Source organism: Callithrix jacchus, chromosome 17 (assembly GCF_049354715.1).
Source record: "Callithrix jacchus isolate 240 chromosome 17, calJac240_pri, whole genome shotgun sequence".
Classification (NCBI taxonomy): Eukaryota; Metazoa; Chordata; class Mammalia; order Primates; family Cebidae; genus Callithrix; species Callithrix jacchus.
Window position 1 is genome coordinate 50,156,160 of NC_133518.1, and position 19,740 is coordinate 50,175,899.

General features: G+C 45.8%; 1 protein-coding gene and 1 long non-coding RNA gene across 2 annotated transcripts in view; one reads left to right on the plus strand and one right to left on the minus strand.

Moving 5' to 3' along the window:
• Positions 1-483: 483 nt before the first annotated feature.
• Positions 484-3,255, minus strand: LOC128930020 (uncharacterized). Its single transcript, XR_008477488.2, has 2 exons — positions 3,010-3,255; positions 484-2,017 (listed from the first exon to the last, which is right to left on the minus strand). It is a non-coding gene; the product is annotated as an uncharacterized LOC128930020 (long non-coding RNA).
• The window catches only part of SLCO2A1 (solute carrier organic anion transporter family member 2A1), a 92,549-nt gene continuing 75,667 nt past the window's right edge, over positions 2,859-19,740 (plus strand). The window contains exon 1 of the mRNA XM_035277736.3: positions 2,859-3,092. Coding sequence (XP_035133627.1) covers positions 2,997-3,092 — 96 coding nt within the window. The 5' untranslated portion in view covers positions 2,859-2,996. The remainder of the gene's footprint in view (positions 3,093-19,740) is intronic.

Below are 19,740 nucleotides of genomic sequence, written 5' to 3' on the forward strand. Positions count from 1 at the left end.
CACAGTGCTCAGTGGCTTTCTTCCTACATCACAGCCATGCTTTCTCTTCTTGTTTCCCACCCCGACAGCATAGGGTCTTTGAGACTAGATGTTCTTGTGGTTTCGCTTTTTTTTTTTTTTTTTTTTGAGACAGAGTCTCACTCTGTTGTCCAGGCTGGAATGCAGGATCTTGGCTCACTGCAGCCTCTGCCTCCCAGGTTCAAGCAATTCTCCTGCCTCAGCCTCCCAAGTAACTGGGACTAAAGACGCATGCTACCACGCCTGGCTAATTTTTTATTTTTAGTAGAGACAGGGTTTCACCATGCTGGCCAGGTTGGTCTCGAACTTCTGACCTCAAGTGATCCGCCTACCTCAGCCTCCCAAAGGGCTGGGATTAGAGGCATGAGCCATCATGTCCAGCCTTTTTTTTTTTTTTTTTTTGTATTTTTTCAGAACTAGGAAATATTTGCTGAAATTTAAGGATGGAAAGTCTGGGGATGCTCTTGAAAGGAAATGGGTTACTTCATTTGTAAGTGTTGAAAATGTAAAACACAATATTATTTTTGCCCTTTTCCCTAATAAAATCCCAGTTGTGTTCAGAGGACAGCAATAGTGTTAACTATACTTCTTAGCATCCTTTGCAGGGGGTACTTATGTGACCCATATTTGGCCAAGAAGACTTAAGGAAAACCAGCTGTGCATGCAAGGGAGAGATGTGCTCCCTTGATGTAAGTATGGCTCCTTCCTGTTTCCTGTCTTCGGCATCTTTCCTGGAATTAGGAGAGGAGGCTGGAGATGGAGCAGCCATCTTGTGACAATGAGCCAGTCATGGGGTTGGGAACCACAGGCTAAGGAATCTTGAAAGGCTGAGTCCTGACCCCTGGACTACCTACTATCAGCCTTCTTATTATGAGAGACCAATAAATCTCATTTAAGTCATTTTGGTTGGCTCTTCATTACATTTAGCTGAACTCCACCCAGTAAAGGTCAATGAAACATTTCTGAATAGGCTTTTCCTTTGGAGATGATGCTGGCACTGATGGGAGGCAGAGGGCCAGGTTAATGGAACAGGACTAGGTGAGGGTTGGAGAGGCTGATCCTCACAGGGTTTCTACCAGAGGATCATAGTTTGGCCTCAGGGTTTGAGAAAGAAGCTCCAGCTTTGGTAGCCCTAAGGTGCCTGTAACCTTGGCCTGGGGGTTTTCTGGTCCCTGTTTGGTTCAACTTGCAAAATGGGGCTGTTGGACCAGGCAACTGATCAGAAGGCACAGTACTTCCAGCCTGGGCTTTGGAGTGAGGCAAGGCTGAATTCAGGGTCCAGCTCCACCACTTGCTAGCTATGTGGCTTCCAGACAGCTTTTTCAGCAGACCGCTCTAGCATCCTTCTCTGTGGAGTCCAGAGTGTAACAGCATCTAGACCTGTAGGGCTAATGTTGGGGCTTCATGAAATCATGCATGTGGGTGCTCAGCAGAGGGCCTGGAACGCCCAGCACATACCAAGTGCTCCATGCTGGTATTTGTCCTTGCGTTCCATGTTCTCCCAGTGGACAGATGGGACCGGGAGTTCATGCCTGACCGGAGGCTGGGGTTAGGGCTGCTGCCGGGCTGTGGGAAGCCTGTCTGAATGCACTGCGCTCTGTGGCTGAGTGAAGCGGCCAGAGGCTGCCCACTGTTCAGCAGCTTTGGAATGCTGCTGTGTCCAGGGACCTTGGGTTGCAGGTGGAGAAAAATCTCCCAGACCCAGGCCAGACCAGGCCCAGAAAGGTTATCAGGTCTTGGGTAGAAATAAGAAGCCCATGTGGTCCATCTATCCTTTGGACTTTATCTTGGCCAAAGCCTCCTGGGAATTGATGGCATCTTTTCCTGAATTTGGGGTGGGCTTGGAGAGGTTCCCTCCACACAGGACGACAGGAATGAGGGAGCTGGAAAAACGCCTCCAGAGCTGGATTCCTCACTGCAGCGGCTTTAGGAAAACCTTTTAATCCTTCCCTTGAGAAGCCTCACTGTCTCTTCTCCTGGAATCCTGGTGGTAAAAAATCTTGGAGAAAAAAATAAACCCTCTGTTCATTCCAGCACTGAGAAAGAGGTAAGTGGGGTGCGTCCCGTTTGTCCACATCCCTCACACCCCTTACCCCTCCCCACAGCACTCCATGCCAGACCCAGCCATGCTGACACTTGACAGCCACTGGAGTTTACTTTGGCTCAGGTCCGGAGAGTTCGGGCCCAGCCCCCACCTTTTCACCTTGTTACCCGGCCCCCTCTCCAGCGCTAAGAGCAGTTTAAATATAAATCAGTCCTCAACACAAACAGAGCTTCGGCGAGTCTCAGAGCCATCACCGGAACTGAGGGCCCAGGTTTTCTGCGAGTGCAAACAAGCAGAGTCTGGCTCCGTAAATCTCCCCAAGAGCGTCGGGAGCGGTGCCGGGGCTCCCCTCCACCCCCACCCTCGCCTCCCGATGGCCCCTCCAGCGCCCACCTCGGGCCCCCTCCTACCCCAGCCTTCCTGCCCTCCCCCCCGCCGACCTCTTTCTCCATCCCGTCCAGTCACCCACCCTCGCTTCGCCCACCCTCTTTTAGCCAGTCCCCAGGGGCCTCCCGGCTTGCAGCCTCCTGCCCCTCCAGCCGTCACCTCCCCTCCCTGGGCCCGCCACCTCCCTCTCTCCTTCTCCGCCTCCCGGCAGGCGGGATCTTCTCCGGGGCGGTCAAGCCTCGCGGGTCGCTGCGGCGTCACACCTGTCTGAGGGGGCGGCGGCGGCGGCGGCGGGGCGGGGGCTCGCAGCGCCTTTGACACCCGAGGAAAAGAGGGAGGAGGGAGAGCGCGTTTGTTTCATCATCGGCGGCGGCCACTTATAAAACTTCTGGGCGCGCACTCCTGGCTCAGTCTCCGCGCCACGAACCTCCTCCGGCCACCGCCGCAGCGCTCGCCTCTCACCCGCCCGGCCGCTCCAGCCCGAGACGCCCCAGCCCCGGGGCCCGCCGCCCCCACCAGCTCCGCTCCCCGCCATCCGCCCGTAGCCATGGGGCTCCTACCCAAGCTTGGCGAGCCCCAGGGCAGCGACGCCTCTTCTAGCCGAGCCGGCCGCTGTGCCCGCTCGGTCTTCGGCAACATTAAGGTGAGCAGAGTCCGCGGGATCGTCCTGGCCGGAGGCGCGTCTGGCGCACCTTCTCCGGCACCAGCGTCTGTCAACCGGAGCCAGGATGCGCCGGGGACCCCGGGCTCCCTCCCGTGCCGCGCTCCTATCTCCTCCCCGAGCGACGCGTGCTGGGCGTGTGTCTGCCAGTGTGTGTGTGCGAGCGCGCGTGTGTGCACGGGAGTGTGTGTTGCGCGTGAATGTGTGCGCAAGCGAGTGTGTGTGTGTGTGTGATGTTCACACGCCCTCATCCGAGTATGTAATGGGACAAGGGAAGTACCTGCTTACTGCTTACTGGGGCAACTCCAGGCAGAGTTCTGAGCTAGAGAATTGTCCTGCTCGCTGATCGAAAAAGACCATCTCAAGGAACCCTTTTCTGGACGCAGCGAGCAGTTGCTTCATCAGTGGGATGGGCTTGGAGGTGCGGGGGGCGGGTGGGGAGACACGGGCACCTTGGGGGACAGACTGGTCCTCGTCCGAGCGCCCTTGCCCTGGGGTGCGTGTCAGAAGGAATGTTCTCCTTCCCCAGGCTTTCTTCTCCTACCAGGGCGGGGGGCTCTGCTACCTGGCTGTGCTGCTCGCGGTGAAGTGGAGAATTCCCTCTCAGCGGGCAGCTTCCCCAGGCTGGCAACCAACCCGCGTTCTTGGATTGGCTTCCTTGGTCTGGAAATGGTCCCAGGAAGACCACAGCTCTCACGGTTCAATAAGTTCTAAGCAGGTGCCACTCACCAGGCAAGTTATAGGGAGGGGGTGAGAAGATAGATAGGATGTTGACAGCTGGTAAGATGAGAGCACCTTCCCCAGGGGGTCAGAAATGCTTCCCACTCCCTCACAGGTCCAGGAGGACCTGGAATGGTTCAGTCCACACTCAGGCTCTTTTGCCCATTCTGGATGGGCAGAAGTAACAACGGAGGATACCTCCTGAGAGGGCAAAGCTGCTGTGGTGAGGGTGTGGGAGACCGCAGAGATTACAACAAAGTCCCTTCTGGTCAGGGTGGGATCATGGTGCAGAGAGGTTGTTTCCTACAACCATGCAATCAGATGGGACTGGGTAAAGCCTCCAGTGGGGCAATTAAGGGGAAGCTAGATTACACAAAGGGACGATGGGGGTCTTCGTGCATGGGCGATAGGTGTTCAACAGAAAGGGATCTGGAGGTCAGAGTGGATCTCACCTGTATACTTACTCAACTGGGATCTCCGCTCTTGCTTCCGCTCTTTCTGCACCACAATAAATACAGAATGAATGGATTTTGTAGTTGGATATGAATAAGCAACAGAAATTTTGAGATAATTTAAAGCAATCTCCTCATTTTTGGCCAGACCAGGATGGAAACATTGTGTGCAGTTTTGGTTCCACCATTTTGGAGAAGTTTGATCAGAGAATTTTGGAATCGTTGGTATTTATAAATTAGGAATTGAGAGGAAAGGGTGGGGACTAGGATTAGATGGTCTAAAAAAGGGGCCTCTGCAGGAACCAGGGTGGGGCAATCTCCCTTCATTTTCTTCAAGAAGGGCAGGAGGGATAGTGTTCCAGAGCACGTTCCTGACAGTGAGGGCAAGGCTCAAGGACACTGATCTGTGTAGACCCACCTTGGGTCCCTAAAATAAGTGTTTATGGCAGCAGTTTCTTTGGAGATCTAGATAAACAAGATGATTTCTCATGTGTCGATGATTTAGCCACACGTACTGAGGGTTGGGCTCAGGCCAATTGGCCTCCTAAAGAAGTTAAGTACTCACACCAGTGAAGAGTTTTTCTTGACTCTAAAAATGAGATTCTGTTAGTCATCACTTCCTTTATTCCATAGTTATTGTAAAACCAGAGTTTAGAGCGACTTCCACTTAACTTCACTTAGCCTGAAACCACTTATCAGTCTTAACTTCACTTACCAGCTATCCCTGGATAGCTTAAGGGAAATCTGAAATCTTGAATTCCATTAGTTAGAGTCACTTGCATCTTTCCCTCGTGGGCAATAACCTGGAGCTCTGCTATTTGAAGGGAGATTTCCTGCCAGTGAGAGGGCTTGTAACAGTTCTGCCACATCCACGGTGGGGGATGGGTTGCACATATCTTGGGACATGTGTGATATGGTGGGAACGGGGACACTCAACCAGAGGGTCAGTCATTTGTCTCGGTTCCTTGTTGCTGGGACAGACTAACCAATTGACTTTGGACATTACTGCAAAAATCCACATACCATATAGTTTAGGGGAAGTGGATAAAGCCAGAAGACTCAGATCCAAGGTCCCATCCCAGCCACCGACTAATGGGATGACTCAGGGAAGCATCTCTCACCTTTCTGGGGCCTCAGGGCCCTTACCTGAAAAAGCTGGTATTTAACCAATATCCAGCTCATGGCACTCAATGAGGATTATGTGGAACGAGGCATAGGAAGAGAGCTTTGTAAACCATGCTGTGCTCTCAGGATTGGTACCCATCTGAGATCAATTCTTGCTTCAACAAATAGGATTTGTCCATGTTCATTTAGGAACTATTGTTCCACCAATTCCGTGAGTCAAGTTACTAGTTAAGAAATACTACATTTAATAATAATATGAATGATTAAAATAATAGTAATAGTGGCTAACAGTATTTGAGTGTATGAGTACCAGGAACCTTGGAAATATTTTATCCATATTTAATCCTCATTACAACCCTATCAGGTGGATATTATTATTGTCCTCATTAATAACAAGGAAAACAAGGATTTGTGAAATCGGTCACATAACCAACAGGGGGTGGAGTATAGAGGAACCAGGTATGTGACACTTCAGAGTCAAAGACCTGAACCTGTGTTCAAGTCAGCCCTCACCATCAACACTATGCTGCTTAACACTGGTTTAGCAGGGATGTGCTTGTTCCCAATGTCTGGGCCCTGGAGACATACACAACCCAGCTGTGACCAGGGGGAGCGGCAGTGGCTGCAGGATGGATGCTCCCAATGGCTAATAGGCTTATATCCTTTACTTCTTCATAACGCTCATCTCCAGAGTGTGGCAGCTCTTGGGAGGATTTTATGTGCCTCCTCCTGCAGTAGTAAACCAGATTTAATCTAGAGTCTCTGTTGCCTCTGGCTTAGAGGAACCTTAAGAAGCAGAGATCTGCTGCACAATCACTGTTCAGCATTCGACGTCCAGAATGCTAAATTAAAAACAGGTTCATTCGGTGATTCTGAGAGTGGGGGTGAGAGGCAGATTTTGCATCTGACTTATCCTGGCAGCCTCAGGAAGCTGTTTCTCCTTAAAATAAAACTTGCCTTTAGGACCAAACTGAGGTTATCTTCTAGAAGTTGTTGGTGACTGCTCCCAGATATCAGGAAATCACACACCCAAAGCTCCAGTGTAGTAGAAGTAATGTATATTCAATCAGGGAGGGAACATCCCAGTGGAGACAGGGCAGGAGAATAGTGGGAAGAAGGGAAAGGCAAACCTCACAGCTTGGCTTCTGTGGCCCTGCAGACTTCTGGCCTGGGAGGACCAAAAAATGGAAAAGAATTACTTTGTGTTGGCCTGTGTCCATCACTTCCTTAGGCTTCTGACCCCCAGCGATGGGGCGGCATTGTGGGCTTGCTTAACTAATCAGTTTCCAGAGCAAAGCGCTCTATCCCAGCAACCAGATTCATGCTCAGAAAACACTCTCAGGAGAATCCCCTGAGCCAAAGAATTCCTTCTCCCACCCAGTGAGCTAAGATATGCACACTCCTCCCCAGGGGTGATGTGTCTCTAACATTGAGGACAGCGTTGTTCTGTTCCCAGGCATCTGCCTCCTGAGAGGCCTGCTTCCCCTGCTTGTAGGAAGAAGGGAAGAGAGAAAAACGGGAACAGGTAGGTCAAGAGGTCCCTTAGACCTCCTCTTCTTGGATGATGCTCAGAGCTCTCCTTAGCTTTTGGTTTATCTTCTTGTGGTACTCACACAGAACAAATGGAAGAGTGTTGTATGTTTTGCAGTATACATAGCTCATTTCACCTCTTTCTGTTCATTTTTTGTTGTGACAGTGACTACCTGTTTTTTTTTTTCCATTCTGAGAGCTCCAGAAGTGACACTGGAATGTTGAGATGGGCACCTCGTCTTCTTTTGTCTTGCTTGTGTAACAGGCCAGGATGTATGCAGAGGAGTGGAGGGGGTCCCTTGGTCTTGCCCGTCTTCATTCTCCCTCTTCTCCACTCCCACTTAGTTTTATCTGGTCCCATGTCTTTAGCCGGCCCCAGCACTCACTTCAATCCCCTTTCTGCCTGTGGCAGTGCTGGCCTGCAGAGAGCTCCATTTATGTGCCAGAGCCTGAGAGCCAGTGATGGTGGAACTGAGAAGCAGCCATCCCAGGGCAAATGAGTCTATCAGGAAGCTTGTGCAGGGCTGGGCTAGTTGGCCCCTGTTCTGAAGTTAAGTTCACTAACATGTGCTTGACCATCCCATTCTGTTTCTGTTGAGGAAGGACATGAAGACACAGCTGTGTGAATCTGCACCTGCCTGTGTCCCACAAGATCAACACAGATGGTTGTCACTGTGGAACCTGGGGCCTCATGAGCTACCATAAGGTCAGCTGAGCTCCTAGTACCAGACAAAATGATTGATTTCAATTTTTTCTTAAAAAAACTTTTTCTTTTATAACAGTTCATAGGAAAAATAGTACTTAGAGGTCCTGCGAGCCATCACTCAGTTTCTGCCAGTGGTTGCCTCTCATATAATTACAGCATAATAGCAAAAGCCGAAGACCGACATTGCCATCAAGTGTGTGTATAGGTCTGTGCCATTGCATTACCATGAGGATTTCTCCCGTGCTGACCTGTTTATAGTCACATCCCCTCCCTTCCGTGACTGTAGCATCTGTAACCTCTGACAACAGCTAATCTATCCTCCACCGGTATAATTTTATCATTGAGAATGTTATGTAAATGGAGTCATACAATCTGACCTTTTGAGATTGGCTTTTTTCAATTCAGCATTATGTCCTTGAGATCCATCCAAGTTGTTTTGTGTATCAATGGTTTGCTCCTTTTTATTGCTGAGTAGTATTCCATGGTATGAACGTGCCATAATTTGTTTAACTGCTCACTTATCGAAGGACATTTGTGTTGTTTCCACTTGTGGGCTATCACAGATAAAGCTGTTGTGAACAATTGTGTAAAGGTTTTTGTGTGGACATTATCATCTCTCTAGGGTAAATGCTCGAGTGTGTTTGCTGGGTCATATGTTAGTTGCATGGTGAGATATTTTTAAGAAACTGCTGAACTGTTTTTTGGAGTGATCCTACCAGTTTACATTTTCACCAGCAGTATGTGAGAGACCCAGCTGCTGTGACACTCATCAGTATTTGGTATTGTCACACATTTTTATCTTAGCTAATCTAATAGATGTGAATAGCAACAGCTCATCATGGTCTTGTTTTGCATTTCCCTAATAGCTAGTAATATTGAACATCTTTTCATGTGCTTATTTACCATTTGTATTTCCTTTCATTGAAAACAATTTTTTTTTTGAGAGAGAGAGTTTCATTCTTGTTTCCCCCAGGCTGGAATGTGATGTTGCCATCTTGGCTTACTGCAACCTCCACCTCCCAGGTTCAAGCAGTTCTCCTGCTTTAGCCTCCTGAGTAGCTGGGATTACAGGAGCCCACAACGACACCTGGCTAATTTTGTATTTTTAGTAGAGACGGAGTTTTCACCATGTTAGTCAGACTGGTCACCTGAGGTCTCGAACTCCCGACCTCAGATGACCTGCCCGTCTCAGCCTCCTAAAGTCCTGGGATTACAGATATGAACCACCCACCCAGCTGAAATGTGTTTTCTTATATTTTATCTATCTTCTAACTGTAATCTTTTTTTTTAACTGTTGAATTTTGAGAATTCTTTATATGTGTTAGATACAAGTCTTTTGTTGGGTATGCAGTCTGAAAAGATTTTCTTCTAGACTGTAGCTTATTTTTCATCCTCTTAACAAGGTATTTTACAGAGAAAATGTTTAATTTTGATGAATTTCAATTTGCCAACTTTCAATTTTCTGTATCCTGCTTTTGATGTCATAAGAACTCTTCACCAAACCTTAGTTTCTGAATGATTTCTTTTATATTTCATTCTAAAAGTTTTCTCATTTACATTCAAACTTATTTTCCATTTTGAGTTAATTTTTGAAGGGTATACGGTTTAGGTTAAGGTTCTTTCCTTTTTTTTTTTTTTTCCGCCAATGGCTGTCAAGTTGTTTCCGCCATTTTTTTGAAAAGACTATCCTTTATTGAATTGCCGCTGCACCTTTGTCAAAAAATCAGTTGGCTGTACTTGTGTGGATCTATTCTGGGTTTTCTATTTTGTTTCATTGATCTATGTACCAGCGTGTCTTAATTACTGAAGCTAGAGCAAGTCTTTATTTTTATTTGATGAGTCCATCCATCTTTATTTTCTTTAAAAAATTATTATTTTTGATTGACAAGTTTTTCGATTGCATAATTGTATACGTTATGGGGTACAATGTGATGTTTTAATCTATGTGTGCAATGTGGCATGATTAAATCAAGCTAATTAATGTATTGTGACCTTGCTTAGCTATCATTTTTTATGGTGAGACATTGGAAATTTACTTTTTGTTATTTTGAAATATATAATGCATTATTGTTGACTGTAGTCACTCTGCTGTGCAACAGATCTCAAAATCTATTCCTCCCATCTATCTGAAACTTTGTACCTTGGATCAACCACTCCCTGTTTCCTCCTTCCCTCCCCACCCCTGCCTCTGGTAACCATCATTCTACTCTTTACTTCTATGAGTTCAACTTTATTAGATTCTGTATTTAAGTGAGATCATGAGGTATTTGTCTTTCTGTGCCTGGCTTATTTCACTTAGCGTAATGTCCCCTAGATTCATCCATGTTGTAGCAACTGACAAGATTTCCACCTTTTTAAAGGATGAATAATATTCTGTGTGTATACATGCCACATTTTCCTTACCTATTCATCCACTGATGGGCACTGAGGTTGATTCCATATCTTGGCTATAGTGAGTAATGTAGAGCAAGTCCTGAAGTTGGATAAAAGCTTGGTTTTATCAGGCAATGGTATGTGTTTATGTTATGGATACCAAGTTTTATAACCTGTTCAGTTTCCCTTCTACTTTGGCTTTTAGGAAGATTTAAGAACAGGTTTAAAGCTTGCTTTTGGTAAGCGAGTGGGATCTTATGTACTTATGTGCTCCAGCTTTTCTTCTGGCTTTAGCTGATTGGTATGTTTTTTCCCTTGAACTTGATTTTTAAGTCTATATTCCTTTTTCTAATCTTAATGACAGCCCTGCAAGTTAGATATCAGCATCTCCATGTCACAATTGAGGAAACCAAGGCTTACCGAAGGCCGCATATCCAATAACTGGTAAGGCAGGGATTCCCACATGGTCATCTCTCTCCTCTCCTTCCCATGACCGCAAAACGCCTCTTAGCTCTGGATTCTCTTGCCCACCAGCATTTGGGCCTGAGCTCAGTGATCTCTGAGGTCCTTTCAGACTCTCAGATTTTTATCTCATGATGTTAAGTTGCTGACTGAGATGAGACTAGGAGCAGGGCCAGTTTTGGTCTGGACTCTTCTAGGAGACCTGTTATGAAATCTGACAAAAGCACTGGGATTGTATTTGATCAGCCCTTTCAGTTGAGATGACCTTGATTCCCTGGGTGTGTCTTACTGTTTGGGATGGATTAAATTTGCCCCAGGATGGAGATGAAACTGAAGAAGGACCTCTGAGACTGCAAGGAGGGGTTGAAGGATGGGATGATGCTCTGCAGCCAGCAGCCCTCCTCCTGAGCCTGCCTTTCTAGCCTCTTTGCCCTGATATGCTGAAGGGAAAAGCTATGGAGGCTTATAGGGATACACAGGAGGCCCAGCCAGGCACAGCCTAAAAGCACAGCCAGAGCAGTAACCCCAGGACTTGTGACCTTTGAAACACTCAGTCTGCTCAGCATTTGATACTGCCTCCCACCCCCCACCAGGGCTGCCCCTTACCTTCAAAAATGTGCCAAACTACCAGAATCCTGTGGGAACCTGAGAGTCCTGATGACAGATTTCATTTTGTTTACCCAAACATCGGTCATACTAGTTTATGTTCTGAAAACCACTCTATCCAACACCCTTGAGAAACGCTGGCCTAGAACACAGACAGCCTCAGTTAAAATGCCTGTGCCATCAGAGAGGGCTACCTTGAGCTACTGGTTGTCAAACTGCCCCACCAAGAGACCCTGAGTTCTAGAAGGGAATGAAAAAGTTTCCAAGTAGGGTTAGGACAAGGGGGTGAGGAGAGATGCCTGGGGATGTGGCCTGATTCCTGAGTATTACATTTCTTTGATATACTCTTATATTTTATCTCAAAATCAAATGAATGATATATTGTCCTCCACAATCTATGTGTTTCCAAATAATATGTCATATTTCTCTCCTAATCTTGGAGTAACATTGATGATCTAGGAAGGTGTGCGTGTCTGACTCAGGTATCCCAGGTATGAACTCCCAGGTGCAGTGAATTGAGGTTGGGAAATACAACACAGGCAGACCTCACATTGGAACTAGTTTATCTGGTTGGCTCACCCAGCCAGCTTGTCAGGTGCAGAGGGAACGGTACCTAGATAATTTAAGTGGGACAGGTGTATGAGGTGTGGACATCAGGAAATTCCTGAGCCAGGCCCCATGAGACACCACCAGACAGGAGCTAGCTAGGGAGCACAGTGAGGCCCTGTGGGCCTGGGGAAAAGGGACAGCAGTGGAAAGAAAGGGTGGGGAGAAAGCAGCTTCCAGACTCATACTCCTGCTTCTCATTTTGCTGCCAAAGAGACTGCAGAATGGGATTAAACTGATCTCTTTCTCAGACTGTTTTATAAGTCATTCTTCACTTGTGCCACAGGCCCCTTTGAAAACTTCCTGCTGTACCTTTGATTCACAGTACATTTGAGGTATGTGTCTGGGAGCTGAGCCTGATATGGAGCCAGGACCTCACTTGTTCAGTGAGCATCTATTGAATGTCTACTGTAAGCATTTATTGAGTATCTACTGGGCGAGGCTCTTTACTAGGTGTTGGTGTTTATACCTGGCTCCCTAAAAGTCTCCCAAGTTTCCAAGAAAAAGACTGCCTGTAAGTTTCCTGCCTCCCAAGGTGACCAGTTGTCTTCATTTGCCCAGGACTGAGGTGATTAGGACACCAGACTTTCAGTTTTGAAACTGGGAAAGTTGTGGGGAAATTGGAATGAGTTGGTCACCTTCTTGCCTCCCTTGCTGTGACATTTTACAGGAACAAACTTGCACCTTCTAACTGTGGTGCAGGGGAGGTACCGAGGAAAGTCAGGGATGGTGTTCAAGAGTGGAAATGAACCTCAGGGATCTGTGGGGAGAAGAAATGGGGGCTTTGAGTGAGCAGGCAAGTGAGAGCCATGTGTGCTGGGCTTTTGCACAGCGGTGGAGCTCATTTCCCTCTCTTGTTTCTGTGTAGAAGTCCTCCCACCTAGCTTCCCACCTTCATTATTGGCCATGGATTTTATAGTGTTTTTAAACATCTTATTTTATAGAATCTCTATAAATGATGATAATGCTGAGCTGTTGAAAGATGATGCTTCCTGGCTTATGGAATTATTGAATTTCAGACTAGACAGTGATGGCAAAGCTCATCTGCTCAAAGACGCAGGAACCCTCTTGATGTCCTTGCCTCTGCTTGCAGAGCTCTGATGGGGAGCTCACTGTAGCACAAGGCAGACCCAGAAAGTTGCAGCACCCCAGGTGTTTACCAGGTTTCTCCTGTGTGGAGCTGAAACCTCTACTTGTCCTTCCATGTGTGTTCCCGAGTGAAGCTACCAGAACCCACTACTTCCTGGTCACTTGCTTCACTGTTTCTAGAAGAACACTGTCTCCCCTCTCCCAGAAGCCCCTCTAACTGCGGACGGCTCAGCGGGGTTGAAATAGAAAACCAGGTAGTTAGGGCCACCCTCCTCTGAAAGCCAAACTAGGCTCTGAAGGCGGGCATTGCTGGGACATATGTGGCCCCTGATCACAAAGGTTTCCTGATGTCCCAGATCACAAAGGTTTACTTGCTGGTTCTGGCCACTGCCAGGAGCCTGGTCAGCACTCCTGTGAGTGCCTCAGGCTTTTAACACTGGCTGGAAAATGTCCCAGCCCATGGAACCAGCAGACACCCTTCCATGATGCCCCCTGCACTGGGCCTTGAAAGTTTGTGATGCCCTCATCAAACCCCAGGTCTGTGCCCATGTTATCTCTCACACTCCTCCTTCTCACCCTGCCTTCCTCTGTTCTCACATCCCAGCTCTTATTTCTCCCCAACTTTGTGAGCTTTCATGGAGTACCCTGGACAGGTCATTGACTCCATCCTCCAGCCTCTAAATGGACATCTCTCCAGAGGAAGTCGAGAAGGGTCTCACTGGGTACAACATTCCCTGGCTTTATTGCCAGAGGGCTAACAGAGACCCCTTACACAGGGCATTTGGCCCAGTGCTAGTGGAAACAGGTCTTATGGGTCCCAGCCTGTGCTCCGGGGCTGCACCCCACATACTCCAGCCATCCCAGACCAGCAGGTCCAAGTTAACAAAGAACCAGCCTCATATACGCCAGCTACTCCACCTCTGGACCTTGTCCCTGACTTGGAAAGTGAACTCACGGGGCTGTGGCTGCCGATTTCATTTTTAAATTGCCCTTAATATCAGGACGCTTCCTTCCACATTAGCTGAAATCTTCCTCACAGCAGCTCAAGCCTCCTTCTTCTTCAGTCCTCAGAGTCCTGGGCATCATGGGCTCACTGAATCCATGTGTAAATTTAATGTGTAGTTCGGGTGCAGTGGCTCACGCCTGTAATCCCAGCACTTTGGGAGGCTTAAGCAGGTGGATCGCAAGCTCAGGAGTTTGAGAACAGCCTGGCCAATATGGTGAAACCCTGTCTCTACTAAAAATACAAAAACTAGCCAGGCATGGTGGCACACGCCTGTAGACCCAGCAACTCGGGAGGCTGAAGCAGGAGAATCGCCTGGACCCCGGGAAGTAGAGATTGCAGTGAGCCAAGATAGTGCCACTACACTCCAGCCTGGGCAACAGCAGAGTGAGACTCTATCTCAAAACTAAAAAAAAACGAAAAAATTAATGTGTAAATGTGTAAAATTTATAAGGATTGGGGTTGGGCATTAGTCAAGCCTGCTTTGGTGGCCTTAAAATCACAAATATTTAGAATTTTCATCTGATATGGTTTGACTCTGTGTTCCCACCCAAATCTCATCTTGAATTGTAATCCCCACATGTCCAGGGAGGGACCTGGAAGGGGCTGATTGGATCGTGGGGGCAGTTTCCCCATGCTGTTTTTCTGACAGTGACTGAGTTCTCAGGATATCTGATGCTTTTAAAGTATTTGGCAGTTCCCCTCTTTCCTCTCTCTCTCTCTCCTCTCTCTCTCCCTCCCTCTCTCTCTTTCCTCCCCTTCTCTCTCTTTCCTCTCTCTCTCCCCCTCTTTCTCTTCACTCTCTCTCCCTCTCTCTCTCTTCCCTCTCTCTCTCTCCTTCTATCTCTCTCCCTCTCTCTCCCCCCTTCTCTGTCTCTCCCTCTCTCTCTCCTCCCTCTCTCTGTTTCTCCTCTCTCTCTCTCCCTCCTCCCTCTCTCTCTCCTGCTGCCTTGTGAAGACATGCCTTGCTTCCCCTTCACCGTCTGCCACAATTGTAAGTTTCCTGAGGCCTTCCCAGTCCTGTGTAACTGTGAGTAAACAACTCCTTTGTTTATAAATTACCCAGTCTCAGGTAGTATCTTTGTAACAATGGAAAACCTACTTAGCACCAACACATTTTTAGCAGCAATTATAATTTTCTGAGCTACTATTGCAAAGATGGGCACATTTCACTAAGACACACATATGGTGAATCATATGGTGGTGTATGGGTATTTAGTTGTGAATGCAAATACACTTGAGGTCTCCTGCTGGGAGCACCCATTATGTGCCCGATTTACTGAGATAATATGGACAAGTGTGGGTCCTTTCAGAAACACTACCTGACTAAACCCTTCCTGTCATACTGTGAGGTATGTATTGCCCACATTTTACAGTGGAGGACATTGGGAGGCAGCCCATGGGAATTGCCACATTCCACAGTGACACAGCTGGAACTGGGGCTCTCTGGGAGTCTTTGTCTTAAGACTTTTTTCTCTATGTACTTCACTACTTTGCTATTTGATTACTTTATACCAATAGACACAGCAGAGCTGCCTATTTATATCTATTGCTGTATTTTCCCAAGTCAAATTCAGTAATTGTGGTCCTGAAGGTCTTCATTCCTCAGTTTCCTCTTTTGTTGCATATTCTCAAACCCACAGTTGTGAGCCTAGATGCACACTCCAGCTGTGGCACATGAGCGTTTACACCCTGCGTGGGTGTGGGGCAATCAAGTGGCTTAAACTCTTGATTCCTAAGTGAAAGAATAAATGGAAATCCAGTCAGCTGCACATGCTTTGACATGTGACTCACTTCCTCAGAACTTACAGTGAAGAGGTGACTTGTATCTCTAGCAGAGAGTCAATAAATAAATCATAGGACATCCATCTATAAAATACATTAAAATCATATTTTAAAAAGTTTCATAGAGAATAGTTGAAATTTGGAGGAAGAATTCATTCTCTAATTTAACTAAATAAAGCAAGATGGATAAGCATATGTAGAGATGATCCAAATTTGTCAAAATCATAATATACAGAGCACAAAGACATGGAGGGTGTGTACCTATACTGTGTGTGAAATCTATAAATGGCTTTGTTTTTTATCTTTGTGAATTTCAGTATTTTCCATTTTCTACAGTAAACATGCCCTGTATTTATACTTACAAAAATCTATCAGTTAAAGAGCGCTACAGTCTGTGGTCATACCCCAGCCTCCTTTGCCAGGTGTACCAAGACATCTCGTAGTGTATGAAATGAGATGTAGAGTGGAAGCAGCTCTTCTCCGAGTAACTGAGAGTGAACCAAGGATGCATCTGGGATTGCAGCCAAGAGGATGGGGTTGTCCAGAAGGACTGACCCCTGCCTGCCGTGCCATCACTGTTCCCACTGCATTTTTCTATCTGTTGTCACATTTGAGTCATGGCCTTCCAGAGATGGAAGCAGTCAGATAACAATACTTTAAGATTTAAAAGGAGGCAAGAATGTGGAACGTTTTCTTTTCTGGGAAGATCAAGAAGTGATTCTGTCCAGGAATCTGCTCTCTCTGCTCTTCTGGAGCCCACTCCCAGAGGCTGGCTGAGAGTGTAGTATTCCAGCCCTAAGGTTTGGCCAAACATCTTAGAGAAGCAAATGTATCTGATCGGCTCCCTGCCACGTAGGAAGAGGAGACCTGAGGGTGAGGTGATGAGGATAGAAGCCTGGATGGGATCTGCTAGGTGCTAACTCGGGGTCTGGTCCTGAGCCTGGGGTTTTATGTCTGGGAGGATGTGGGGAACATTCCTGGGTGAGTTTTCACCTAGTCATTTGTGAGAGTTTATCAACCATACACTGTTTGAAAGGTAAAACTCTGCTAGTGTAAACAGCAGGGCTTTCTGAACTCTTGGGCCAAGAGTGGTGTTGGGATGAAAACCAGAGACACATTTATTCATTCATTTATACTTATTGACCACCTGTAATCAACCACTGGAAATCTAATAATGAATAAAACAGAGTGAACTATGCCCACATGAGTGAGATAGACACTGAACAGAGTGAAAATAAGTACAAAGTTATAAAACACATCATACTAAAGCAAAAAGGATTTGGTTTTGTGAGAGAGAATGGGGTAGGGACATAACTGGTTTCTACTTCATGCGTCTGGGGTTATGGACTCTGAATTTTACAAGTCGCCTTCGTGGTTCTCATATAGAACCTCTGTATGGGGAACATGACTGTAGATCTGACAGGGTCCCTATCTTCCTTCCAAAGGCTGTGGTTAGGTGGGGTAAGAGGAACCATAGAAGCTATTGTGAGTTATGGTTTCCATCAACATGACAGGTTCACATGGAATCCCTTCTACTGCAAACACCACATAAAATAGAACAGCACCAACGATTTAAATGCATGGCAGAACTTGCAAGAAAAAAAGTGAAATCTCCAGGTGAAGGACGTGAAGAATGAATTGAACACAGGAACAATTAGGACACCAGTTGACCCTGCAGCAAGGAATAAGGAGGAAATGTGTGTGCTGTGATTAGACCAGTAAAGAGACACTAAAGCAACTCCTAATGAATGCCGGAAATTAGTACTCACACGGGTACCCAACGATATGGGGAGCTGAGACTCAGACCCATTCATAAAGCTAGGCACCTTGGTGAAAAGGGAACTAATAAAACCCTGCCCACTACTCCAGGGTCAGCAGAGGTTTACCTCTAGCGATCTTGCGATCACTGGGTAAAAAAAAAATTCCTCTGAGAAACCCAAATCCCAAGACTGTATCATGTAGAATCAGAAACAGAATTTATACCATTCACATGGTATAGTGATGCTTACCTTATGCCCTGTATAGAAATTAGTTTAAAATGGATAAAGGATCTACCTGTATGACCTAAAACTATAAAACTCTTAGAGTAAAACATAGAGAAAGCTTTATATCGTTGGATTTGGCAAGGATTTCCCGGATATGACACCAAAAGTACAGGCAACAAAAGAATATATAAAGAGTTCTTACAACTCAGCAACAACAAACCCAATTTAAAAATGGGCAAAAGACTTAAATAGATATTTCTCTAAAAATGATCAACAAGTGGCCAAAAAGCACATGAAAAGATGCTCAACACTGCAAATCATTAGGGAAATACAAATCAAAACCCCAATGTGACATACACTCATCAGAATGGCTGCTATAAAAACAAAACAACAGAACATAACAAGTGTTTTCAAGGATGGGGAGAAATTGGAACCCTTGTGCACTATTGCTGGGAATGCAAAATGATGCAGCTGCTATAGAAAACAGTATGGCAGTTACTGAAAACATTACAAGTAGAATCATGATATGATCTAGCAGTTTTGCTTCTGTGTATACATCCAAAAGAATTGAGAGCAGGGTCTCAAAGAGTTATTTGTGCACTTATGTTTATAGCAGCACCATTCACGATAGCCAAAAGGTGGAAACAACCCATATGTCCATCAATGGACACATGGATAAACAAAATGTGTATATACATACAATGGAATATTATTCAGCCTTAAAAAGAAAGGAAATTCTGACAAATGCTACAATACAGGTAAAACATGAGGACATTATACCAAATGAAATAATCCAGTTGCAGAAAAACAAAATACTGTATGATTCCATTTATATGAGATACCTAGAATAGTAAAATTCATAGAGACAGCAGAATGGTGGTTGCCAGGGTCTAGGGGGAAGTGGAAATGGTGAGTTATTGTTTAAGTGGTATAGAGTCTCAGTTTTGCAAGATGAAAAGGGTTCTAGACCTGGATTACGGTGATGGTTGCACAACACACAAAAGTACTTAATGCCACGGAACTTAAGATAGGCTGGGCACTGGTGGCTCATGCCTGTAATCCCAACACTTTGGGAGGCTGAGGTGGGACAATTGCTTAAGCCCAGAAGTTTGAGACCAGGCTGGGCAACAAAGTGAGACCCCATCTCTACAAAAAAATTAAAATAACAAAATAAAAACATTAGCCAGGCATGGTGGCATGTACCAGCTGAGGCAGGAGGACTGCTTGAGCCTGGGAGGTCAAGGATGCTGTGCGCTGTGGTTATAGCACTGCATTCCAGCCCAGGCAAGACTCTGTCTCAAAAAATAGCAATAATAAAAGGTTAAGATGGCTAGTTTTATGTTAGGTGCATTTTATCACAATTTAAAAAATATATTGATAATCATTAAGACAAAAGACATTGAATATACCTTCTAAAACAGAGGAGAGTAAAGAACAAAGAAATCTAATTAAACAATAAAAGCCTAAGAAAGGAGGAGGAAAATGGCAATAAAAAAAGGGGGGGAAATAAAACAGCCAAAAATAAACTTCATGGTAAATAGGAACACAATATAATCAGGTTGATACAAATCTAGATTTATCAAAAAATTATAATACATGAAAATGGGCTATTATTTCAAAGCTAGAAAATCTCACATTGGATAAAAAGTAGAGATAAAATTTAATTACATGCTTCTTAAAAGAGACGTCTAAAACAATATGAAAATCAAGCACAAAGAAGATATAACAGAATGCCAGCTGAAGTAGGATGATTTATCTGCCTTAATAACAGATAAGAGTGTTTAAAGCAAAAAGAATGGCAGACTGTGAGATGTTTGCAATGTCTAAAACTGAGTAGGTATGAATATCTAGAATACAGGGAAATCTTGATAATCTACCTGAAACTTAATAGGAAATGTGTGAAGCATTGGAACAGGTAGACTGGCCGGCCAGCGGGGCTCACCCTACCATCTACACTTTTCTCTGAATGTCATGGTCATTGTTTTCCACTATAAACCTCTGTCTTCTCCTTGGCTGAGTCATGCTTGGCAACTAGAAAGTGCCTGTTTTCCATCACTGGAAAGCCCCCAATTTGATAAATTTGCAGTTAGTCTCCTATTGCTGCTGTAACAAATTATCACAAATGGAGTGGCTTAAAACAACACAAATTTATTGTCTGACGGTTCTGGAGGTCAGAAGTCCTTGATTT